Source organism: Narcine bancroftii, chromosome 13 (assembly GCF_036971445.1).
Source record: "Narcine bancroftii isolate sNarBan1 chromosome 13, sNarBan1.hap1, whole genome shotgun sequence".
NCBI classification, from domain to species: domain Eukaryota; kingdom Metazoa; phylum Chordata; class Chondrichthyes; order Torpediniformes; family Narcinidae; genus Narcine; species Narcine bancroftii.
The window spans coordinates 35,808,572-35,836,213 of record NC_091481.1 but is presented as its reverse complement, the minus strand read 5'-3'; the positions used below and the strand labels follow the sequence as shown (position 1 = coordinate 35,836,213).

At 42.6% G+C, this 27,642-nt stretch overlaps 1 protein-coding gene across 2 annotated transcripts in view; it reads right to left on the bottom strand.

The window, feature by feature from the left end:
• Positions 1–4,364: 4,364 nt before the first annotated feature.
• The window catches only part of nudt4a (nudix (nucleoside diphosphate linked moiety X)-type motif 4a), a 68,226-nt gene continuing 44,948 nt past the window's right edge, over positions 4,365–27,642 (bottom strand). The window contains exons 2-5 of one of the 2 annotated variants that reach the window (XM_069909308.1): positions 25,037–25,147; positions 15,011–15,055; positions 10,110–10,194; positions 4,365–6,332 (exon numbers count right to left, since the gene is read on the bottom strand). In XM_069909308.1, coding sequence (XP_069765409.1) covers positions 6,127–6,332; positions 10,110–10,194; positions 15,011–15,055; positions 25,037–25,147 — 447 coding nt within the window. In that variant the 3' untranslated portion in view covers positions 4,365–6,126. The remainder of the gene's footprint in view (positions 6,333–10,109; positions 10,195–15,010; positions 15,056–25,036; positions 25,148–27,642) is intronic. The other variant, XM_069909309.1, reaches the window with a different exon arrangement.

Here is a 27,642-nt window from a genome sequence, read left to right as displayed (position 1 = left end):
ATATGCCTGGTTGCAATTCTGCTTAGATGTTACAAATCCAGCTCTTGAGGTTCTCTTCCCTCAGATGCAGCCTGACCTCCATTTTGCCTGCCTTTACCCATAAGATGGTGGTGCGACTAGTCGCAGCATCATTCTCTCCTGATCCCGGTACTGCTGTAACTAATGCTGATTTACTGGCATTGGCACAACTTGGATGTTTCTGACTGTCAGCTTCAAAAGGGAAACAAGAGTTTCTCAAGGTCGCAGAGCAACAATCCACCTCAAAGCCCCCCCACCGAGGATGTAAACGTCATGAGGCCTCGTGCCTCAGGTTGACATCACCACAATGACTACATCCTTCGGGATTTCTCGGGGCTAATACAGCTCCACTGCACCTCAGTCTCTGCCACATTGTGCCATTTCCACAACTGTCAAAGCAGACACCACTGGAAGTCAGAGACCACGTCGCCATACTATCTTGCACTCCACGACTGTCGAGCTGCAAACTTCGGCTTCGTCTCTGTGATCCACTCGTTTGGCGACCCAAGTTGCAGTTTTGGACTCACTGCGTTTCACCGAAAACTCTTGCCGAATCCAGGTCTCTGCACAGCGCGTCTACTGGTTAGTTACAGCAGTACCGGGATCAGGAGAAGCTGCTGCGACTAGTCGCACCACCATCATGCGGGTAAATGCGGGTAAAGGCAGGCAAAATGGAGGTCAGGGTGCATCTGAGGGAAGAGAACCTCAAGGGCTGGATTTGGGTAAAGCCTGTGTGCATGGAAGATTGGGACAGGACATTGGCTGCACAATGTGTGCTGGGCTCCTCCGGTCTCTGAGGAAGTTGCACGCAAGTTTCAGGGGCTCGTTGGTGAAGAATAAGAGAAGTTCTGATCAAATAAAAATCTTTATTTGTTGATCTTTCATTTTTGAGGGGTGGGGGGGGGGGGGAGACCAGGGAGGCTCCCTAACGGCTGCCCACATCCCCCATGTACACACTCCAGCATCTTTATACACTTTGGAGATAAGTGACATTGTCTCCACAAAGAGACAAGCATTCATTCAGTCATCACTTCTGGGTGAACCCATTGTTGAGAACCTGGTGAGTTGCTTCTGACATCACTCTCCCTGCCATGATCATCACCTGCCTCTGGTGGTCTCATCATTACAGCATCCCTGAGTTACTATGGGATGATGCCATACCTACAGAAGCTCTTGTGGGCTGCCTCCATTGTCTGCAGATATCCCCGAGATAACATGCATACAAGATATTGCCTCCCAATATATTGATACTATACATATTACCCACATTAAGGTTTACTTGAGATAACCCTGCCATTACAGAAGATTCCTGGGACTAGTTAGTTTCTCCAAATCCACTAACATTGATTGCTGTGGTCATTTGATGGCTTCCTTCAGCTGATACTAATGTAGCCTGTGAGGGTGAGAAGCCACAGTGCAGTTCGGGCACAGTGGTCGTCAGAGGGCAGGCCTTGAGTAGCTTTGCGAGAGTATCTCAACTCTGGTTCACTGGTGTCAACATCACGTGCATGAAGAGTTTATACACTTCCAATTTATTATCAAGGGTGAACTATAAGAAATGGGTTCAAACCTTGTATAAGCAGCAGCTTATACAAGACATTAATAATAATAGACATTTGTTTTGTCAAAAGGCCAACAGAGTCACCATGGCACTGACCGGCACCCTCAACAATGAAAGGACTCTGTTGCTTCTCTTTCTCTCAGAGACCTTGAGCGATAGTGGAATCACCTTTAGTGCTCCCGCAGAACCCTACCCAAATCTCTTAATCAGAAAGCCTTGAGTACCAGGGCTCTTTGTGGAGCCCTTTTTTCCCTCAGCACCCTTTCAGCTCCCAGTTCCAATACCTGGTTTTGAAGAGCCAGTCTCCAGCCATATGGGTCCTTCAGCTGCCAAGCCCCTGTTGGTAGTCACCTTCCCTGTAGAGATGCCTCTATGCTTCTGCTCAACAGAGGGGGGAGTGGGGGAAGGTGTACTCCCCTTTTTCTGGTGCCCTGCTCCAGTCTGCTGCGCCTCTGGAGCCTGCAACCTCCTGTAGTGCATTGCCCAGCACAGGATTTGCCATCTTGGGCACAGATCTCAGCTTGCTTCACAGGCCACTTAAAGCCTGTATAGAGCCATCACCATCAGGACTGGGCGGTAGGACCATGTAGAGCAGTGTTGTGTCTCTGTTCCCTGGGTCCGCATCCGTGGCAGCACTCCCATTACACCAGTTCCAGCAATGCCACCTTTTTAGGAACAGGATTCAGCCATCTGGCCCATCAAGCTGTTCAATAAGATTACAGTTAATCTGCCCATGGACTCAGCAAAAGATCCCACATGGGAGGTTAGCTCAAAAGGTTAAAACACAAACTTTCCACAGAGAGATTGTAAACTGGATTTGAAATTGGCTGTGTGGGAGAAAACAGAATGGTGGTGGATGATTGCTTCTCAGAATGGACGAGTGGTGTGCCTTAGGGATCTGTGTTGGGACCATTGTTGTTTATTGTCTATAATCAATGATCTGGATGATGATGATGTGGGAAATTGGATCAACGAGGAATGACACAAAGATAGGTGTTTTGGACAGCGAGGAAGATTTTCAAAGCTTGTCGAGGGATCTGGACCAACTGAGAGAAGGGGCCAAAAAATGGCAGATGGAGTTTAATGCAGACAAGTATGAAGTGATACATTTGCAAGGGCAAACCAAGGTCAGGCATACACAGTAAATGGTTGGGCGATGAGGAGTGCGGAGGAGCGGAGAGATCTGGGAGTACAGATACATTGTTCCCGGAAGATGGCACCACAGATGGACAGGGTTGTAAAGGAACCTTTTGCCATTTTAGCCTCAATAAATCAAAGTATTGAGTACAGGAGTTGGGATGTTATGTTGAAGTTGTTCAAGACATTGGTTAGGCAACCAGAACTGCACACAAAATTACAAATTTGGCCTAACTACAGGAAGGACATCAACAAGATTGAAAGATTTACTTGGATGTTGCCAGGTCTTCAGGAGTTAAGTTACAGGGAAAGATTAAACGGGTTAGGACTTTATTCCTTGGAGCGAAGAAGAATCAGGGAAGATTTGATAGACATTTTCAGATTATGAGAGGCATAGAGAGTGGATGCGAGTAGGCCTTTTCCACTTAGAATGGAGGAGATAAATACAATGGTCATTGTTTTAAGCTGAAAGGGGAAAAGTTTAGGGAGAACATCAGGGGAAAGTTCTTCACTCAGAGGGGTGGGAGTGTGGAATGAGCTGATGTGGTGAATATGGGCTTAATCTTTAGTTTTATGAATAAATTGGATGGAAACATGGATGGGAAAGGACAGGAGGGTTATGAAGTGAGAGCAGGTCAGAGGGACTAGTAAAACAGTGGCCGCCAGACTAGAAGGGCCAAATGGCCTTTTTTCAGTGCTGTAGCATTCTGTGGTTCACCTACCTGCTTGTTCACCATAACCCTCAATAACCCCATTCAAAAATCTTCTATTTGCATCTACCACCTCCTTCAGCAGAGAAATCCACAGCTCTCGTGGTAACTGGAAAGAGGATAGTTGAGGTACAGTAAATAGATTCCTAGCATGGAGGTATTGAAATGTTGGTTGAACTTAAGCTAAATCACCAGGAGCAGAGGGGATGTACACCACAATCTGCCAATGCTCGTTGGATACGAGGTGTGGTGTGAGAGGATGGTGGAGCAGCTCCTTATTGCCGTTCAGAAAAGAAAGTCCAGCAACTACAGGTCTGGCAATCTAACCTTAGCATTGGGAAAACTTTCAGAAACACTGAAATGTTCAAGACTCCTGCAAGAAAATAGATTAATGAAGATAAGCCAGCAAGGATTTGCAACTGGTCACAGAAACCCATGGTGAAGAGCTTTGAGGACCAGAAGGAGATAAATAGTGGCATTCAACCACCTCCTCCAGGAACTTGCTCCACACACCCAACATGCATAAGGTTTAAAACTGGGATAAACAAGACATTGTGGAGACAGAATATCATCTGACTGCAATCCGGAACTGCATGATTTGGCATAAGTGTCATGAGTGCTGGGGGACCAACTGCTTGATGCAGTGGGTGTGGAGTCAGCTGACAATCTGGTGAAGTTGTACACAATTCTGAGTTTTATAATATTCTGTGCTCTATAGAAAGGAGAGTAGTTGTTTACAAGGTCAGAGTTAGGAACACCTGTTGGGTTTGAAGTAAATCTTCTGTACACGAATGCGTCTGATTAAACAGCGCTCAGTGGTGGAGCTCACAATTCATTCTGTCCATTTACCTCCCCTCAGCAGACATTTTGTACGCTTTGTACATTTTGATCTATCCCCTCATTTTCAGGAAACAAAATGACAAAAGTGAGACAGTGTGCATTGTTCAAAATTAGGTTTTATTCAAGACTATTAGTCTCATTAAGAAAATGATTTTTTTAAAATCAAATACAATAGACTCTCTTAAATGGTGTCTTTGGGACCATACAAAAAGATCGTAAGGTGATGGGTTTCTCTAACAGAGGTAGAAATCAACCAATAGTGAGGCACTGCAATGAAATAAAGCAATATTTCCAAACTCCAAAACTGCAGGCTGCAAGTGGATAAGGCAGATTCATTCCCAAGAGTATTTGGGCCACTTCCTTCAATCTCAGTATTACAATTAAAATGTTTGTCACCACAGCGAGGATGGAAGGAGAGTAGAGAAAAATGGAACATTTCCATTCATACAAATCAAGACAGTGCTTTGTGTTTGGGAATCGCTACACATCAACAGGTTATGTCAGGCTCCACAGTGGCTATTTTGGACTGTGGCCTTCCACTCCACTGCAAACTGCTCACATCCATTTCACATGGGATCCTTGGTCAATTGGGTCTGGATTTATGATAATTCATAAAACTATTTAAAACTGTTGACGGGGTAGGGGAGCGGGTGATTAAAAAAACACTAACAACTGCTGGAAAAATAAATCAATTGCTCCGGAATCCTACCAAACCATCGAACAAGCAAATCTGGAGTGCTACTTCGTACAAAGCACACCACCACCCTTTTCAATCAGCAAGGTACACAATCAATTAAAAAACCTGCAAGCATACAAAATTCAAACTGACACATGAAAAGGGGATTGACATTAAACATTCAGAATAATAATCTTTTGGAGGAACTTCAATTTTGCACGAGCAATAATTAAGATTTCAGTCCACCTCTGAAGCATCCTCCACCCAATAGTCCAGTGGGTTTCTCTACCCCCCCATCTCACCCCATCCCCCCATTCAGAGAGCAGAGTACATCTACAAAGACAACTTGTCTTTATAAATAATAAAAGACAGATGTACTGCAAGCAGCAACTTTGGTTAGGTACGGTGATTTCAATACGTGGCTACTGGTTTGAAGGTGAACAAGAGAAGAAAGACAAATAAGTGACAGGGAAAAAAAAATTAAAATCCACGCACTGCAAAAGAGAATAGGATTAGAGGGTGAAACTAATTCATACAAAAGGCAAACTAGCTGCTGCTATTTTGATTGGTAATCCGATTTGAGATTGAAATAGCAAACGATCACTAGGGATATTCATATTTTCAGCTGCAGTTCAGTGAAACCTTGAAATGAAAGTTTATTGCAGCATCAGGTCAAGTTTAAGTGCACTAAGCAAGGATAAGGACAGGGAGAAGACTTCCAATCAATTATCCAAAATAATTCAAAATGGGTGATTTGTAGCTCTACCTTTTGAATTTGAGTTCAGCAAATCTCTATTTATTCTGAATATTTCTCAGAACCGTGGAAAACATTAATCAGCTACCACATTTACTGTTGTAAAGCACCAAAGAAGAAAGTAATTTTCACATCTGTGGCTTGTAATGCATATTAAAATTGAAACAGGATTAAAGATATTCTCCTGTGCAATGCAATCTTAAAACATTTAGCAGCCCAAAAGGCACAACGAGCAAAATGATGCTAACACAAATTAATGTATGGCTTTGGTTTTCAACACTATTTTACATATAAAAAAAGTTTCATATCAACACTGCAAGTATTCATGCAAAAGTATTTATACATGTACAACCTAAACTAGATCACACTGCTTTCAAAAGCAGAGTGCCATTTAAGTGACTGCATGAGCAGCAAGGCCACAAAGTCCATTTCATCGGAGGTCAGAGGGCATTCCTGAAGGTTGGGAGGAGGTCACATACAAAGTAGCCGTGTCACCTGAAAGCGTGGAGACAACAGAGTTTCCATTCGTGCTTGAGCAGGACAGTTTCAGCTTCTCCAAGTACTCTGCATGTACTGGTTTGTGGCATTGCAAAACCTTGATGGCATCTTCAACCTTAAACCATTCCCTTTTCCTTCCTGAGGGGGGGGGGGAAAGAAAAGCAGCATCAATGCAAATGTTACCGGTGATAACACACGGACCTGTCAGAACTTTTATTAACAAAGGATGACAACACGCCTCATCACAACTTAGAACTGCAGAGGCAGTTATAGAAGCAAATGGTGTAAAACTCATTCCTCCCACCAATATTTTTCCAAGTTGATGCTTCTTCTGACCTACACACACAACCAGACGGAACAGCATTTCTCCAGATGACAGGTGCACATGCCTCACATTAAAAACAAATCGGATTAGCCAAAATCGGAAATCCCCATTTATCTGAAATTTTTTCGGAGCTGAACTGACTGGGGACATTGGGCTCCCGGCACGAGTAGGGCTTTGGTGGGGAAGTGTCGGTGATCGGCGGTGGCCAGCATTTTTTTTGGTGAGAATTATATATTATTTTAATGCTAAAAAGCCTTGCCTTGTTTGTGTTGTTTAAATACTGAAAAGTTATTTGCTGTTGCTACTGGGCTGTTTTTTTTTAAATGGCCAGTTCTCCAAAAATATGTTTATCCGAAATGGGCCTGGTCCTGACCATTTTGGATAATCGGAGTAGTACTATATAAAATAAATATTCTAGAATAATTTACCCAGTTTTATTTAGAAGAGATTCGATGTTGCATTTTAATTATACAAAATCATGTTTAGCTGTCAGGCATCAGTTCAAAGTGGGCAGATTAATAAAAGTTTAAAATGTACACAAAAAGCTTGGGAGAAAATAAATTGGTCAGACCCATTACAGATGAAATTGAATACACAGAAGTGAAAAGCTATTCATTACACAGTAGGAAAGTATCCTTCTAATAATAAAATGGCTGCAACAGCTCCTCAATTGCTTCCCCTGTTCCTGAACTGAAGAGCCATCATCCAGATTTACCATTTCTCATTTTCACACAGAGTAATAGGCTAGGTTGGCAGAATCCACATAACCAGGACTTCAAGCCAACCATTACCAAGTTAAATTCTGTTCCTTTGGGTCCCTGTGCACATTAACTGCATGGGGATTTTCCCCCCCACTGCAAATCTACACCCTGTCAATCTGACCCAATTCAGTGGACAATTAAGTGACCATTTCAACAGTCTGTTCACCCACTTGCCACGCAAGGAACTCAATGGGTCAAGAGAGGTGTGGGGTGGGTGGCAGTTTATCCTTTACCTATGCTATGAATCTGCTTGATCAGTAGGTGCTTTCAAATTTCAATACCCTCCATGTGAGATGACTGGGTCACATGTGCCTCTTGTTCCTTTCAAACAGCAGCCCAACCCACCTGTTAAATCACCAATCCGTCAATTTGAGGGGGATCCCGCCCCTTCAATAATGTGGCGAGTGATGCATCACGCAGTCATAGGGAATCCCCTGTTCCCTGTGTTCTTTCTGTTCCAAGTTCCACAGTAACCAGGTGAGCAATTTCCCCTTTCAAATAGGTAAGTTTTCCTTCACCTCTGAGGTAGGTTTTGGACTTGGATAGATTTTGACTGGGCTTGCCCAGTTCAGCCCTAGTACATTGCTAGGTTAACCCCATTTTACAAGGCAATTTGAAAGGGCCTACAGTGAAGAATATGCTCTCCTCCAGATGAGCTTGGAGTAATGCTGTAGGCACCTTGTGATAAAATTATAGCAAGCTTTTATCTTTACTGTTTTCTATTAATGCATCAACAAACCCAAAAGAACAAATGATCAAACATCCACAAATCCTGTGTGTGGTTGAAATTGGAACTATTTAGGCAAACTCAGCACTTGTATAAAACCTTCCATGGGTCTTTCAAGATCAAAGTTCTTTTGAAGTGTTGGGAATTTAAGCAGCCAGTTTTTGCACAATCAGCTGACAATGAGTAACTTTTTTTTAAAGATGGAACTCAAATACAGCAACAGGGTTGACTTTTAACTCTGCCCCAAATCATACAAAATCATGTGTGTCCACTTGCAAGAGCTGCCAGTGTCTTGGCTTAATTGCTTTTCTGTCAGGTCATACCTCAGACTTTAGAGGATGATCCCAGTATAGCAACAGAGTGACAGCTCTCGATGCTCCCAAAGCAGGACCTGAACAGTTCTCATATTCTGGAGGAGTTTCAGTTGCTGGACAATAGATCACTCCCAAACACACACTGAGAAACCATACTCCAAGCCCCATTTGTCTTAAAGAGGTGTTGATGAGGTCTATGGGTCACTGGTGAGACCTCATTTGGAGAGCTATGAGCCCTTTATCTGAGAAAGGATGTGATGTTGTTGGAGAGGGTGCAGAGGAGATTTACTAGGATGATTCCCGGAATGCAAGGGCTAACGTACGAGAAGCATTTGGCAGCTCTTGGGTTGTATTTATTGGAATATAGAAGAATGAGAGGAGATCTCATGGCGGCATTTCATATTTTGAAAGGTGGATGCGGGCAAGATGTTTCCCTTGGTGGGTGAATCGAGGACAAGAAAATGAGAGGTTATCCATATAAAACAGAGATTAGGAAGAACTTCTTTAGCCAGAGGGTCGTGGATCTGTGGAACCGCTGCCGCATACAGCAGTGAAAGCCAGATCACTGGGAGTATTTAAACAAGAAATAGACAAGTATCTCATTAGTGAGGGCATGAAGGGATATGGGGAGAAGTTCGGAAATGGGAACTAGTGTAGAGTAACTTAGCGTCGGTTTACAGAACAGACTCAATGGGCCTAGTGGCCTGGTTCTGTTCTTTGGTCTTGTGATCTTGAGAGATCAGGACGCACCCTGGGACAGTTCTTTTCATCTTCCTGCCTAGTCATAGACTAGATAGTCTCCCCAGTCACTATCCACCAGATAAAACTGTTCCTTTGAAGACCTTGATCAGATCTTCAATTCTCAGCTGAGGAGAAGGAATACCAAGAACATCACCACCCATAATAGAGTCGATGCCCAGCATGAAGTGCCAAAGGGACCAGGCAACGTCTAAGTAGCCTGCAGTACTGAGGACTTGGACAATCTGCAGTATACAAAAGTGCCAGAGAAACTAAGCAGGTTTCACAGCATCCACAGGAATGCAAATTATAAACAATAATCGGGGCCTGGGCCCTTCATCAGTAAGAAAAAAAACACAGGCAGGCGTCTGATTGAGGAGGGGCTAACAGGCAAGAGGTGTTTGGTGGATATTGGTGAGAGAAGTTAAAAATGCTAAGTGATTGGGGCAGAGGGCAGATGGCTAAGGGTAGCTCGCTGACAGAAGGGAAAAGGCTGAAGGAAAGGAGATGGATGGGTATGGAAAGAAAAAAAGAGGGGGTGTTTAACAGAAACGGAGAAGTTCACTGTTAATGCCGTCTGGTTGGACACAGCTAGGAAGGAATACAAGGTGCTGTTCCTCCAATTTGCATGGCCAAACGTGATGTGGCAATGGTGTGTGAAATTAAAGTGGTTGGTCACAGGGAGACCCTTGCTATTGACAGAATGAAGGTGCTCAACAGAACCATCTCCGAGCCTGCATCCAGTTTCCCCAATTTAGAGGAGACCACATCAAGACCCTCAACTCACTCAATGTTTTGATGCAGTTCCCAGAATCAACCTGGTGAATTTTCCTCTGACCATTTCATCCATGCTCACTAGCAATTATTTTATTTTGTTACTGAATGTCAAAGTTGCAGCACCACCTGCTTTAAGTCACGGTACTATTGAAGCAACTTGATATCCACCAAGTTATCTTGGAGCAGTCTTCTGTGGGGTTGGTGTGCAACAGTTTGGAGGCACAATTCCTTTGGGAGTTCAGATAATGGGTTCATTGAAAATATTAAGCTTACCAATATTAACTGAATCTTCCCAGTCCTCTAGAATTTCGGTCACTATGAGAATATACACGTAGGTTCTGTGCTTTCGGTCTCTATTCTGTAAGAGATAAAAAAAAGACCAATAATATACAAAATTAATCAACCAAATAACACCTTGCAAACTGTTCAGAGGTAAACAAGATGCTGGGGTCTAGTGCTGCCCACAAAAAGTGCTGGAAAAACTCAGCAGGTCATACAGCATCCATGGAAAGCGATGTATAGATGACAATTTGGGCCAGTGTCGCATTTTGTTCCCCAGTCACTCATTGACAACCATATATTTAAAGATAGATTCTGTGATCAAATCACACTACCTTAAACAATGGGAAGAACAGATCTCAAATGATAGGGGATAAGGGGAAAAAAAGCAGAAAGGCACAGGGAGCTATTCTATTCGTGTCAGTTAAAATTTGACGGGCCCCAGCATTGATTTTTCTGATGATCAAGGTCAGGGGTAAACATTTTTTAGTGGGTGGCTTGGAATGCCTTGCCAGGGATGGTGGGAGGCTGAAACATTGGGGGAATTTAAGAGACTCTTAGACAGGCACGCGGATGGAAGAAGAGGGATAGGGAGGGTTTAGTTTTTTTAAAAAAGGAATATATGGGCCAGCACAACGTCAAGGGCCAAAGGACCTGTATTGTGCTGTAGTGTTTTACTTACCCCAATCATATGAAGTAATACTATTTGCAAGATTGTCCAAATGTAATAGGCAAAATATATTTTGAGCAAATGGGTATCACAACAAACACTTTTAATTTCAGTCAGAGGAAATCCTATCAAATTTGAATGGAAAACTATAAGACAAGGACAAAATTAAAAAAAAAACCACACAGGAAGTAACAATGAAGCAATAATAGGAAGGAAATTTAGTTGAGACGGATGTACACAATCCTCGATTTTAAAAAAAGGGTTGCGTTCACCACAATATCTTTTTCATTTTTAAATTTACAAATTATTAAATTAAATTTTTAAAGAAGAAAAAAAACAGCTATTAGAATTTAGTCCATAAGTGTGGGTGGAGTTTAGAAAAGTTCGTCACCTTAAGGCACCAATTATTTTATCCATTTAAACATTAAGATGCATCAGGCAGTTACATTACTCAAGGTGATATCAGATAACCAAAATAGGAAATTTATTTAAATACTAGCAAAGTACTTCAAGTCAAAAGATTAGTGGATGAAATGAGAACCCAAACTTTCTCTAGGTTCAGATGACACACACGTAAAGTACAAGACAGCAAAAAAAACAAACTCAAATGCCAACAATCAGACAGCTGAAAGAAGCACAAATAGAATTGCAAAAAAAAAATTAGAGACATTCAATATACATTTAAAGGGCAAAAAAATTGAAAATAAAAGCTGGAGATGCAGCAAATGCAAGATAAAAATTGAATGAGATGGAACCACTCAGTTGGGCAAGGCAGCTTCTGTTTCCAGCATTTTCTATTTTTATTAAAGGATAGAATGTCCGATTCACTGGTAGTTTTAATCCAAAGGAATGAAACCAAAATGCATTTGGGATGACAGGAAGTGAATAAAAGGTTTAAAGCTTAGAGGCACAATTCCTTTGGGACTTCAGATTGCCATCTCTGGCAATTGTAATCTTAGTACCACATTTGTGGCATTAAAGGACTGGGGAAAACGACCACAGTGTTGACAAGGGTTGTTAAGCATGTCAGAATGACAGACAGAGACCGCTGGCAACCAATATACACGAAAGGTATCTGTACGATTCTAGGAACTACAAAGTGACAGTATTATAGCAGGGGATTGCAAAAGGATTGTTTTTGAAGAATAGTGAGATACAGTTTATGACAATATCATGGCAATGAATGAAAATCCATTGAAATATTTATTTCACAGAGAATAAAATCAATAATGCACCAACGGACAAAACCTCAAAAGCCAGTAAGGCAACAGATAGGGTGACCAAATAAAATGAAACACATATGACCAAGCAAAAGCAAAATGCCACTGTTTTGAGAGAACATTGCAAAGACGCTGCAGTTTCTGATTGCTTATGGATAATGGGTGAATTCAAGATTCAATTTATTGTAATAAAAGTGTTATATTACATGAAATTGGTTTTGCCTGCTGTAAGGAAGACAGCTTCACCATCGGCAGAAATTGCCTGAAGTGCCTCTTAGAGCCAGAGAAAGAGAAGCAAAGGAGAGTCCCCTTAGTCACCGAGTGTCCATAGCAATCTCCAGTGGTTCCGCAGCGACACAAGAGTTCAGTCCAAACCAGTGGCAACCCGAGCTCCAGATCCGAACCTCCGACATAGTGAGGAATCCCTCAGTGCCTTCGGCACCCACTCGCATCCCAGTTCTGATACCTGGTACCCCTTCAGCCAGTTTCGAGCCAGTCTCCAGCAGTACGCAGGCTGGCGCAACTCTCCCGACAGCAGTCTCCAGCAGCCATCAGCCTCCATGGGTTCCTCATCTCAAGTCGCCAGCAGCCCACCACATGCGTGGGTCTTTCAGCCGCTGGTCCGCTGCTGTGGTTCCCATCCTGTGAGTCATCTCCTCTACCTCTGCTTCTCAGATGGGGTTGATCTCCTTTTTCAGGTGCCCTGTGCCAGTCCTCCACTCCCCTGGAGTCTGCAACCCCTTGTGGCTACTGCCGATCATAGGCACCGCTATCTTGGGACAAACCCCCATGGTCACAGGATTGTAAATAAAACTACCATTGGCTCCTTTAACATGCCGTGCAAAGCCTGCGTGGAGCTGATAGCAGTCGGATTGCATGGTTGGAACCTACGGGAGTGCTGTACCTCCACTCCTCGCTCTCCGTAGGTCTGCTCCAGTGACAGCGCTGCAGTTACAGAGGCTCCGGCAGCGCCACCATTGCCAAATGGTTAATGGTACTGCTGGAAGCAATTTCAAAATGACCACAATGGGGGAAAAAATCTCAACGACTCAAACGAAATGCAGAGACCAAATCTGAACTCCTCAACTAACTCGAACCTCACCCCAAACCCCTACCTTAACACCAAACTCACTCAAACCATAACCCCCCCATCCTATCTAACCCAAATCTGACCCCCCTAACCTCAGCCAAAACCCCAACACCAAACCCACAAAAACCATAACCCCCCACAACTAACCCAAACCTGACCCCCTACTAACCCTAACCTCACCCCAAACCCCTACCCCAACACCAAACCCACTCAAACCATAACACCCCCAATCTAACACAAATCTGAACTCCCCAACTAACCCAAACCTCGACCCAAGCCCCTACCCCAGCTAACTCTGCCAGGCACTGCTTAGGGCAGGGTCCCTAGGCTAGGACACAACCAGAGAGCATAAAGGTACCCTTACCCAGACTTAACCCTAATCTTTCCCCCCCCCCCACAAAAACCCAAAATTAAGAATGGCCTTAAGTCCATTCAGCTAACTTTGCCAGGCACTGATCAGGACAGACCCCCCTTGCTAGGACACAATCAGGAATCACAGAGGCAACCTTACCCAGACTTCAGCTTATCAAAAACACCCAACAACCCAAAATCAAGGCCCGACAGCAAACTCCAACAGGCACTGTCTGATGTAGTTTCCCTAGGCCAGGACACAACCAGAGAGCATAAAGATACCCTCACCCAGACTCATCCCCATTCAAAGACAACCCAAATAGAAGGCCCATAACAATGCCAATTCCCACAACGGACTCCCTGCACATTTATGACAAATTACAGGGACACCCTAACACAGACCCAACCTAACCCTAACCCAAATGTGGTAGTTCAGAGTGACACAGAACCCCAGAGAGGGGAAACAAGTGAACACAAGGAGGATGATTGATACCCTAACCCATACCCTGACTCAACCCTTTTCAAAAACAACACCATACAAATTGTAAAAACCTTTGTATGAATGATACAGAAACCTACCGGGGAAGATACAAGGGCAGCAGAGGCGAGAAACAGACACAGTATAATGAAAACATGGGCTAGCACAAAGTGGCAGTTCAGAGTGACACAGAACCCAGAGAGGGGAAACAAGTGAACACAAAAGGGATGATTATCCCGCTGCCCACATATTGACAACCAAACCCACTCAAACCATAACTCCCCCCCCCACTAACCCAAATCTGATCCCCAACTAACCCAAACCTCGCCCCAAACTCCGACCTCAACACCAATCCTACCCAACCCAAACCCTAATCTCCAAACTAACCAAAACCTGAACTCTCCAACTAACCAGAACCTCACCCTTCCCAATCAACCCAAACTGGTACCCCACACCCAACCCCTAAACTACACTTGACCCTGACCAGAATAGAGGGTCTCCTACAAGGCAGAGAGGCACACAATGACAAAAGGAAGAGTGGTTCGGGATGAGAGGTGACTGAACGGCCTTTGTGCTGCACAAGGGTCAACAGATGCTGAGGACTGCCAACAAGGAGACAACACTATCTGAGACATCAAACCTAACCCCAACCCGAAGCCTCCGACTAACTCTACCTGAAACCCCCCCCCAACTAACCCTAATCTGAATGCCCCAACCAACCCCCAACCTGAACCCCCTCCCAACTAACCCCAATTCCTACCTCAACACCAACCCCACCCAATCCAAACCCCCAACCAACCGAAATCTCCCCAACTAACCCTAACCTCACCCCAAACCCAACACCAACCCCTCCCAAACCCTAACCTAATAAAACTGCGCGCAAAAAAAAAACCTATTAAACCTTTGGCCAGAGGAGATTATTGAAAGAACCAGATTGCATTCTAACAATGGTCATGATATTAGAGAAAATCTTCACATTAGGAATTTGGGATTTGGAATATGGGAATGTTGCCGTTGTAGTGATTAATGTTCAGGTAAAGATTTTCTGCAAATGATCAATTTAAACACCGTAAATTGACAACTCACCTCAAATATTCCCAGTAATCTTCCCAATTTTCCTTTCACTCCAGCCTGCATAATTAAAAAAAAAGGGAATTGAATTACCCACCTCACAGGCTCTCCAAAAACACATTTCACAAACTCTGCATCTCAAGATGGAGGACACAAATCCGCAAATATTACATTCACCACAAATTGGATTCAACCAGCAGATCTGGACATGCATTTGATTAGCTGATTCTCTGGTATGCCCATGAAACTAGCCTTAATGACTGATTCACTAGGAGGAAATGGGATGGGTTCAAGATGTTCAACATTCTGGAATTCTTTAAGGCAAGTGTGCACTATGGATAAAATCAGGGTCATGCTTCCAGATGCTGATTAGTCATGGCACAAATCAAGGATACTTCAATGTTACAGACTCAAATCAACACCACTCCATTACCTCAAATGCCCCATTACTTAAAATTAAATTTAAAATGTTTTTAAAAATTAAATTTAGACATAGTGCGGTAACAGGCCCTTTCGGCCCATGCCACCTAATTACACCCAATTTACCTACGACACCCTCCCCTCAGGGAGAACCCACGCAGACACAGGGAGAACAGCGCGGGAATCAAACCTTGTCCCTATTGCTGGTGCTGTGACAGGGTCGCACTACCCGCTACACAAACTGTGCTGCCCAAAAGGCAGATGCCTTCAGGATTCCCTCCCAGCCTGAGCCAAAGAAGTGTGGCTTTCTAACCTTAACCTGCAGTCTGCATCGTTATAAAATGCCCCGGGTCAGATTTATGGCCAGAGTACAAACATCACAAATTCTCTCTCCTGTGGGTGCACAGAATTACCGTTAATTGATAGTGCAAAAACTGTACACAGCACATACATGTAAACAATCAAAAGAACTGAAAACATAACAAATGTAAACAAACTGACTGTGCAATAGAGAGAATAAAAAGAAAATCAGTGAAGTGCACAAGAGTCCTTAAATGAGTCTGATTGGGTTTGCCGATGAGGGGTCTGATGATGAAGGGCTAGTAGCTGTTCCTGAACCTGGTTGTGTGAGTCTTGTGGCACCGATACCTCTTTCCTGATGGGTGCAGTGAGAATAGAGCATCTGCTGGGTGGTGAGGGTCTTTAAAGATTGCTGCTGCTCTCCGATGGCAGCGTTCCCCATAGATATTCTCAATAGTGGGGAGGGTTTCGTCAGAGACTTCCAGATGCTGATTAGTCATGGCAGGGCTCTACGCTCAGGTGTATTGGTGGTCCCATACCAGACCGTGATACTGCCAGTTAACACACTTTCCACCACACCTCTAGAAAATTTGCAAGGGTTTCTGGTGTCATACCAAACCTCCACAAACTCCTGAGGAAGTAGAGGCACTGACGTGCTTTCTTCACGATGCCATTGGTGTGTTGGGTCCAGGAAAGGCCCTCCGAGATAGAAACTCCCAAGAACTTAAATTTGCTCACCCTCTCCACCTCTGATCCCCAATGATCACTGGATTGTGCATCTCTGGCTTTCCTTTCCTGAAGTCAACAATCAGCTCCTTAGTTTTGGTGACATTGAGTGCAAAGTTGTTGTTGGTGCACCATTCAGCCATGTTTTCAATCTTCATCCTGTGTGCTGACTCATCCCCTTCCTTTATACAACCCACTACCGTGGTATCGACGGCAAATTTGTAGATGGTGTTATTGTTGTATCGAGCCCCACAGACGTAGGTGTAAAGTGAGTAGAGCAGGGGGCTCAGAACACAGCCCTGTGGTGCTCCGGTACTGATGGAGATTGTGAAGATGTTCTTACCAATCTTCACTGATTGTGGTCTGCAGGTGAGGAAATCCATGATCCAATTACTCAGTGGGGTGTCAACTCCCAGTTCTTGGAGTTTGCTGATCCGTTTTGTGGGGATGATGGTGTTAAATGCTGAACTGTCATCGATAAAGAGCATCCTGATGTTTGCATCTTTGCTCTCCAGGTGTTCCAAACCTTGTCCCTATTGCTGGTGCGTAGAGCCAGTGAGATGGTGTCCACCTGTTCCTACGATAGGCGAACTGGAGTGTATCCGTGACACCGCTCAGACAGGAGCTGATCTGCTTCAGCACCAGCCTTTCAAAACACTTCATCGCTGTTGATGTCGATGCCGCTGGTTGGTAAGTCATTAAGGCAAGTTTCTGTACTCTTCTTGGCCTTGTCTGAAACAGGTGGGTACCACACCCTATTAGACTGAGATATTGAAGATATCACTGATAAGTTGATCAGGACAGATTTTATTCCTCATTGGGACATCAAAACCTCAAGAATACACCCCACACAAAATGATTATACATATATTATCTTTGGGTACGTTGAGTACAGTTTCATTTTTGCACTACCAGCATGGTGCAATTCTGCCTCATCCACAGGAAAAAAAAAATCTCAAGGTTGTACGTGATGTCACATACTGTACGTACCCTGACAATGAAAAATTGTTGGGCAGAATTTGCCTTTCTAACTTCATGCTCTCTTTCCCTTATCAATCCAACGTCACAAATTTCTGACATTGTTTTTACAATCTTTCCTTACTGGCCCAGTTAAACATACTGGTCTGCAGTTTACAAGGATTAGCCCTGAATTTCTTGTTTAAAATTTACAATCTTGGTCCTCATGTACCAGTCTCAAATCCAGAGATGTTGGGAAGAACAGGGTCAGGGATTTTATGATTTCCATCCTCAGAAACCCAGAATTGACTGGACCATTTACACATTTCAAATGCATCCATCTCCTCCATCAACTTGAATCCATTCAGATTGTCATCTTCCTTTTATAAACTTCCCAGCATCACCATTCTTGGTAAAGACCAACTATGCAGCACTCCATCCTCAGAAGTGGTTTTCTTTTGCAAACTGAGAAACTCAGGTCACATAGGACCCTTAGGAAGTAAAGGGTAACCAACGTTTCAAGCCGGGGTCCTCTGTTGTGACAAAGGCCCAGACCTGAAATCATGGTCATCCTTTTCTTCTTATGGATGCTGCAAGATTCTTCAGCACGTTTGGGTATTGCACTTGACCCCAGCATCAGGAGACTAAGTAAATTTCTTTTCGCCCGTTAAGTGGCCAGACCTCTTTTTTGTAGTACTTCCAGCTTATATTTTCATTTTACATTTTTTTTATTTGCATTGTTTCAAGTTCTCACTTTGCCTATTTTTGCCCTTTTCACTTCTGCTCCAAAGCTTTCCACAATCCAGCTTGGGTTGGATAGTCACAATATTGGGCATGTGTTACATACTCTTCACTCCACTTTTGGTCAGCCAGGTAGCTATGGCTTTTAATTTCCCGACTAAGCTGCTTGAGTGGTGTCACAACAACAACCTCACACTCAGTTTTAGCAAACCCAAGGAACTGACTGTAAACATCAGGAGGAGGAAATCAGAAGAACGCAAACCACTCCTCATCCAGGAGTCAGCAAATTCCTGGGTGTCAACATCTACCTTGGGGACCCTATTTCGATGCAATCACAAAGACGGCTCGCCAGTGGCTCTACTTAGTGAGGAGATTTGGTATGCCTCGAAAGACTCCTGGAAATTTCTACAGGTGCACGGTGGAGAGCATTCTGATTGGTTGCATCACTGTCTGGGACGGAGGTGCCAACGCATAGGACAGTTGTGAACTCGGCCAGCACGATCACGAGCATCTGTCTCCAGTCCATCGAGGACATCTACAAGAGTTGGTTTCTCAAGAAAGCAGCCTCTATGCTCAAGGATCCTCATTACTTAGGCCATCCCCTTTTGTCAAGGCTACGATCCGGAAGGAGGTCCAGGAGCTTGAAGAACACCCATTGGTAGAAAAACAGCATCTTCCTCTCTGCCATCAGACTTCTGAATGGTCAATGAACCTACAGACACTATCTCACTTTTCTCTTCTTTTGTACCCATTGATCTATTTATTTATTTATTTTTTAAAAAAATATAATTTATAGCAATTTTGAACCAGTGATGCTGATGCAAAACAACAAACTTCATGACAATAAATTCTGATTCTGATATCCTTCTGCTTCTTGGAAGAGTTCAAATATCTCCATTGTTCAGATCTCAAGCTTTGACCGATCTCATCCCACTCTAAATGTACCTTCAAGTGGTCTGTATTAATTTCCACAGCATCATTTAGAATTGCGATACTATAATACGGATACTCTCAAATCATTAAATATCAAGAAAGGTAGTTGTAGTCTTAAAGTAGGCCCAGATATTGTTGAAAAGATTTCAGCACGGATACGAAGGGATGAACAGTCTGTGGTCTGTAATACCTTTCACAATTCAAAGCAGTATTCCAAATCCAATTTCCTTCAGCAATTTAAATCAATAATCTCCCTTCATACGAAACAGCAGTCGTTTCAACCCTATGCACCTGCTCCAATGTTCAATAAACCAGTCTTCGACCTCAGTGCCAGCTTCTTACATCAACTCTGTACTCCATTGCCGTAGTATCCAAAGATCTATCCCCCATCTCGAATATTTTACACAAAAATTCTAGAGAAACTCAGCAAGCCACGTATTTCTTATGTAGCTTCAGGCCTGAGCCCTTCATCAGGGTATGAGAAAATGGCAGGGGGATAATATGGTGGGGGAGGAGCAAAGACAAGAGGCTGTAGATGGACACAAGTTGGAGGGCAAGAGAAAAAAAGCAGGGAAGTGATAGGGTATCATTTTGGGAAGAGTATCAGGTTTGGTGGGTTCACAGAAAGACGAGTCTGGACACAAATGTTACAATCACATGCAACTTCAATTAACACATGGGAGACAAACAGAAGAACGTTAAATGGTACTCAATAACTATTTTCCTTAAGCAACAGTATAAGCATTCACCTTGGTCCTAGGTTGGACTCCGACAATAGTGAGCCTATACTCGACACGCTCTCACACTTGAGTATGCACACTACAAACAGGGACTCTTACACATCCGGTTCCCTGTACCAACAGGGGTGCAAGGCTCAATTTCAGTGTAGTGCACACCTTTCCTGTGACACTTCCAGAAATGTCCATAGTAGCAACCTGGCCTCCAGTGGTGCCGGGGCTTGGACCATGAGGCAGTTAGAAAGAATATGCTGTGCGTTCGTGTTATATACAGTGCTAATCTGTGCTTGTAACCAATAATGACCCTAGATTATTTAAATTAGCCAACAGCAAGATGTGCACTAATGGGTGGCCAGAGTCCAACCTTGAATAACAGGTGATGTGACTTCCAAGTAAGTTTCGGGCAGGGAGGACACGTGACCACCTGCAATACACACATTCCAGACAGGCAGGAAAGTCACATTTCCTCTATACACAACAAAGGGAGTGGAGGGGGGGGAACTCTCAATGGAGAGGGAAAGGGATGGGGAACTGGAGGAAAGGGAGCAGAGGGATGGGGATGAGAGAGTGATCAGGGAGTGGGCAAGCAGAAACTGCAAAAGCCGATGCTAATATCATCCAGTTGGAGTGTCTCCAGTCAGAATATTGGGTGTTGATCCTCCAATTTGCGGGTGAGTGTCAGTTTGGCAGTGCACAAACCCATGGACAGACTTGTCAGTGCGGGAATGGGGCACAGAATCGAAGGGGTTGGCCGCTAGGAGATCCCTCCATTGCTATGGACCGAGCACAGGTGCTCAACAAAACGATCTCCCAGCCTGCGCCCAGTCTCTCCGTGTACAGAAGGCCACAACGGGAGCACCAGATGCAGTAGATTCACAAACGTTGCTTCACTTGGAAGGATATTTGTGGCCTTAAATGGTGGTGAGGACTGAGGTGTATATAGCATATATACACAATATGCTATATAATTGAATTTGAAATAAACTTTTTAGTCATTCCATCAACTATAATTTGTTCCAAAATAGGTTTAACTCAAAAGAAAGATGGGAATGAGATTTAGATGCGATTTATAGATCAACAAAATTGGCAAAATTTGTGTAAAGAAGTTATGACAAATACTATTAATGCAAGGTAGAGATTACTTCCTTATAATTTTCTACATCAATTATATATTACTCCTCAAAAATTGAGTGGATGGAGATCGAATTTATCAGATCAACATATTAGATCTGGAACAGAAATTGGAACTTTTTCTCATTCTACATGGTCTTGTTCAAAGGTCAAATCTTTCTGGATTTCTATTAGTAAATTTTTTGCAACGGATAACAGGGCTGAATTTTCCTTTAAACTCTGAATTATTTTTGTTATGAAATTTTGGAAGTGCCACTCCTAAATTGTTGCTGTCAGATTCTCAATTAAAATTTGTTAAGTTGGTTTTAGTAATAGCAAGGAAATGTGTTGCTGCAACATGGAAATCTGATGCTTCATCAACGTTAGATAGATGGCATGCTGAGATTCAAAGTGGTATTCCAGTAGAAAAAAGAAAGAATTACGTATAATTAAGGGATAAATATTCCTTATTTTTGCAAATTTGGGGTCCATATGGCTAGAATAAGAGTTCTCATCCTTACCTTGCCCCACAGCCCAGCATAGCTCAAGTATTATGTCAACAAAAAAGATGAAAAATCAAAATACACAACATAATCCGTCCTGTGTAAAAATTTGGCAGTATATACAATGATCTGTATTTCTGTTGTATAAAGTTTTAATATAAAACAGGGTATGCCAAAGGATTTAAATGAACACTCTTCCCTGTTGCACCACACTATACCATCACAATCCTCTCAGAATTCAGGGTATAATGCAAATCAAGCAAACTATTCAACTGAGTGATCCCAGTGATTGAGTCATTCCTGAAAAGTATGAAAAGGTGCATTTTGGAAGGTCAATAAGAGAAGGACATGAACAGTAAATGGTAGTATGTTATGGAGAGCAGATGAACAAACTGAATTTGGGGGTACCAATCCACAAATCCCTGATCGTGACAGAATAGGCAGGTGGAACAGTAGGGAATGTTTGCCATCTCTAGCTGTGCTTCAGAATACAAGAGCAGGGAAAAGAACACACAAAAACAGGAGCAGGAGTAGGCCAAACTGTCTGTCAAGCCTCTCCATCATTCAATGAGATCATGGCTAATCTGATGAGCTAATCTGATGAGCTCATCTCCACTGATCTACCTTTTCCCCATATCCCTTAATTCCCCAACCATGTAAAAATCTATCCAACCTTGTCTTAAATATAACAAGTTAGCCTCCACTGCTTTATTGGACAGCAAATCCCACAGATTCACCACCCTCTGGGAAAATTAGTTCCCCTCATCTCTGCCCTAAATCTACTACCCTGGATCATGAGGCTATATTCCCTAGTTCTCGTCTCCCCCATCAATGGAAACAACAAACTATCCCAATCCTTTCCATGCCTTTCATAATTTTATACATTTCTACAAGATCCCTTCATATTCTTCTAAACTTCAGCAAGTACAGTACCAGACAACTCAATCTCCCTCATCTCTGAAATCAACCTAGTGAATCTCCTCTGCACCTTGTCCAAAGCCAATACATCCTTCAAGGAGACCAGAAATGCGTGCAGTACTCCAATTCTGGCCTCACTAATACCTTGTACAGTTACAGCACAACCTCCCTGCTCTTAAACTCAATCCCTTTGACAATGGAGGCCACCATTCCATTCACCTTCTTGACAGCCTGCTACACCTGCAAACCAACCTTTTATAATTCATCCGCAAGCACTCCCAAGTCCTTCTGCAAATCAGCATGCTACAATCGGTTGCCATTTAAAATAAAATCCTGATTTTCCATTTTTCTTTCCAAAGTGGATAACCTCACATTTACCAACATTATACTCCATCTGCCAGACCCTTGCCCACTCAATTAATCTATCCCTCTGCAGACTCTCAGTTCCCTCTGCACAATTTGCTTTTCCACCCAATTTAGTGTCATCAGTAAACTTAGATACACTACACTCTGTCCCCTCTTGGTATCATTAATGTATCAATATTACTTTACAATTGTTTAAATGTTGGCAAGGCCACATCTGAAGTTTTGCTTGAAATTCTGGTCACAATATAGGAAGAATGTGATTATATAGAAGAGGACAGACAAATATAGGGTTAAGAGTTCATTTGTTCAAAGAACCAATCTTTATCAAAACCAGACTAACTATTCACAGAGCATAGATTGGACACATTTTGATTGCAATACCAGATGCAAGACTGTGTTAAATGGAGTCCATTAAGTGGCTTCCAAGACCTTTTTAAGTATAAAGAGCAAGCTGTGGCCTCACAGATCAAGTAACCCAGGTTAAACCTTTGTTTTTGCTCTCTAACTTTATATTTCCCTAACCTGGGAAAGACTGACTACTGATCTGATCTATGCTCCTCATGTTTTGTAAATTTCTTAGAGGACCACTCAACCTCCTATGTACCGGGAGTGGGGGGGGGGGGGGGGGGGGAAGATCCAGCCTCTCCTTATAATGTCCACCATCCCCGGGAACATTACTGTGAATATTTTCTGTATCCTTTCCAGCTCAATTAGATTTTTTTTTCTGTAGCTTGTACACAATCCTTTATGTGCAGTCTCATTAAAGACTTGTACAGTTCTAATTTGGCACTCCAGCTCCTGCACTTTATGTCTTGACAGACAAAGGCAAGTGTGTCAAATGGCTTCTTCACCACCCTCTGTGATGCCACTTTCTGAGAAATGGGTACCTCCACCCACTGCCCCCCCCCACCCCCACATATTCCTAAGTTCCTCTGTTCTGTACATCCCATCCAATTTTCTCTTAAAATCCAATTCATTCTGTCCTGTCTTTCCTTCTTCCCAGTACTCAGGCTTTTGAATAAAAATTGAAAATAGCGATTTGTTCCCTTCTATAATCACAGTGTCATCAAGAATTATTTTGCCCTTTTATTCTCAAACTCCCATTTAACAAATTGGATCAGACAAATATTCCTCCTTAAAAGAGACCGCTATCAAATTCAAGATTACAAAATACGTACTTCCCAATTCAATTTATGAATCAAATTAAAAATCCATTTTCTGGATGGACCTTTCAATCAAATCTGTACCTGGAAGCAAAGTTCTTTAGAAATAAAGTATACAAAAATACAAGGAATTCTCTTCTGCTGAAACAACTTCCTCTGATCCAGACCAAAGTAGCTGGGAAGGAAATGGCATCTGGTGCAGAACTCCATTTTTATCCATCAGAAATAATTTGGCTCACTTTAACCTGATTTTAATCTTCAACTCTTGAAAATTAGAATTTCAGGAGAAATTCTGAAGATAGCACAAAAGATTATGTTGGTTAACACACAGTCTGCTTGAGATTTTTAAAAAAATTTAGAGATATAGCTCAGTAATACACCCTCCTGGACCACTAGCCCTTTCTGCCCAAATAGACCCAATTAAACTACAAATCCAATATATTTTTGAAGGGTGGGTGAAAAATGGAAAACAAACTCTTGACAGAAAGTGCCAGATTCAAACCCAGGTCCCTGGCACTGTAATAGCCATGTGCTAAACATGCCGCCTTAAATTTTCTGAATAAAATTATAGCAATTACATTATAAACCGTTATGTAAACCTCAATGACCTTTATTGAAAAGTAGGATTCAAATTGTGAAATTACATGCTTTTAAATGGGAGTAATGATCAATAACTGACAGATACCCCAAATGGATGTATTCCAGACACTGATTCAAGAATCCCAGCACCTTATTCTTGATGTCACCACACAAACAATTGAAGGGAAAGCTTATACCCTTAATGTTGCCATGGTGACAGTTACTGTCCTATAGTCATTAATAGTTATCAGCAAGAGAGAAGACCAAAAAGATAGGGGAGTTGATCCCATTGGCATTAAATAAACCTAACATTGCTGGGCAGTTAATTACACCAAACACTTTATAAACCCAATATTAAAAAAATGAAACTATTACCATCGCATCAAATGTGACCTGTTGCCAATGTACATACCCTTTATAAAAGTGGGCAAACCATTCATGCACATTTTATTAGCGTACACCAAAGGCAAACAAACCCTCCAAGTAAATTCTGATTAAGCAGTTTTCAAGAACAACCTTTCTGTACAAAAATTATACAAAATTATTAGAAAACCAAATTGAGAAAGAAAAATTGAAAAGGGTACCGACCTCTTCGTATACCTCCCTCACAGCCGCACTACTTGGTTCCTCATCAGGTTCCATTCCTCCCCCGGGGACAATCCATTGGTCTGGATGGCGACTACTACTGACTAAAAGCACCTGGAGAAAGAGTAAAGACACAATGGTTACTTCTGCTCAATAACAAACTGCAGCATCCCTTGTTAACATTGTGCACGAATGCGGCTATGGTTTCAGAATCCCGGATAGTGAAACAATATCAATGCTTTGAATAAACACAGTTCTATTGGAGCATTACAACTTTCCAAGCAACACACAGTGCTGAGACAGAATATTCATAACCAATCCTAAAATTTGCAAGGCAGACCCTGTATTATTTAGATCCAGATATTCAAGAATTCACAATTTCCATCTACGTGGGTGTGAATATTTAATGAGGCTCCGACATTCCCCTTCTCCTTCAGGTTTCAGTATATTAAAAGAAACTTTAAATTAGAGGGGGGAAGGGCCGATATATAAGGGAGATTTCCTCATACTTTTCTTTTTTATATGTTTGCCACAATGTGAATTGTTTGTGGTTTTAAACTAAAACTCCTTTGGCTCCAAAATAAAGCAATTTCCAATGCACCTTGCTCCAACAAAACTGAAAGGGTCAGTCATTGGATGGATGGAGGAGGGGGCGAGGGAGGTGGAGGAGAATGGTGAAAAATAAATTCTGAATGCCAAGTCTGGAGAGAACATTCAAATCGATGAGCTTCTACAGCAAGATGACACTGTGAGCCTGGCACTAGCTATATTGGGGATTCGGAATAGGAAAGAGCTCAGTTCTACACAAACATTTGTTTTATAGTATTACTGAATGACAAGAGATGTTGCACAGGATGTCGACCCTGAAATCGCCAATTTGGTATATTAGTTGACCCTGGAAGCACCTCTCCACTGCCACCTCCGCAATTCCGCAAAACCTCCCCATTGCTGGGTGCTGCCATAACCCACTCAGAAATTCTACAATTACGTGGCAGGAGTGCTGACCTCATTCTCCTGCAGGAGCGGCAACCTCATTCTCCCAGCAGGAGGTTCCTGCTCCGAGAACGTCACTCCCAGTCCAGAGAAGGAGGTCAGCGCTCCTGCCCGTAGGCAGAGGTTTCCTCTCCTGCTTACAGATTTGTTACTTGGCGATTAGGGGGTTTTAAAAAATCTTTGGGTTGTTGCTGGAAGGCTCGGACAGCCAGAAAATGAGGGTCGACTTATACACTGGATATACCATAAAACCCTTAAAATTAGGCTAAAAAAGATGGGCTGAGCTATCTGCCAGTTGGTTTATATGCCAAAATATACAGGTAGATTTATATGGATGAGATACATTTGATTTTGTTTTAAAAAAAGGTATAACTTTCATAACAGACTGAATAATGTGGCAAGACTGTTGCATCAGATACTAGCGTCCATGGAGTTTAGTCTTTAGTGAAAGACATTGTGTTGGTAGGCAGGTAACCAGCAAATCTCACAAACTTATAGACACCAAGGGTCAAAGGAGTGCAGCTCCAACCAATCAAGCAGCTTCACATCATCTTGAACAAAAGGTGCCCACTTACCACCATAGTGGTGGCTAGTGTACCACATACAACACATTACAATTATCTAACTTGACTACTTCGCAAGCACTTTTCAAACCACAGGTCACTACCATCAAAAACAAGGAGAGTAGTGCATAGCACATGGGAAACCCAAATGTGCAGGTCTCCTTAACCCACCCCCAAACATAGAAATACAAAAAAAAATCATTACTTTCTTACCACAGGGTCCTTGAACTCCACCACAGTTGCATGACAATTATGCAAAATCTTTACTGTACATACTTTTAAATAAATTGCCAAACTATATCACAACCTTGTAAATGACAATTTTTATTTCACAATTCTATATTATGGTTAACCATTATGTAAAAAAATTTAAAAAGTAAATAAATAGATAAATAAAAAGGTTGGCACAGTTGACAGAGCACCTCCCCTTTGCAACGCCAGCGGATCGAGACTGGGGTTCTAATCCCATGCTGCCTGTAAGGAGTTTATACATTCTCCTCATGTCTGCGTGGATTTTCCACAGGGGCTCGTTTCCTCCCACTGTTCGAAACGGGTTGCAAGTTAATTGGTTGCAAATTGGGCAGCATGGACTCGTGGGCCAAAATGGCCTGTTACCATGCTGCATGCCTAAATTTAAAAAATTGAAATAAAAATGCAGCAAAAATCAATTTCCTGCCAAATCTTGAGAGGAAAATTCTCTTTAGTCTAGAATTATTGGACTAATTTTGTATAAATTATGATATTTTCACATTTATTTTAATGATGCTTGAAAGTCAATTGCTTAATTAAGCAATTGCTCAATAGTCTTGAATGAGAAGAATTTACTGTAATTAGAAATGCATCTGTAATAGAAGCAGTTATAGAGTAACAGGCCCTTTAGCTCTCCAGAGTCCATGTTGATCAAGTTACCAACCTACACTAATCATACTATTCTTCCCACATTGCTGTCAACTCCTCCAGATTCTAGCACAGTCCACATACACAGGTAATTTAACGGTATGTGGGAGAAAATCAGAACACACAGATAAAACCACGGCCGGTGTGCAACGCCAG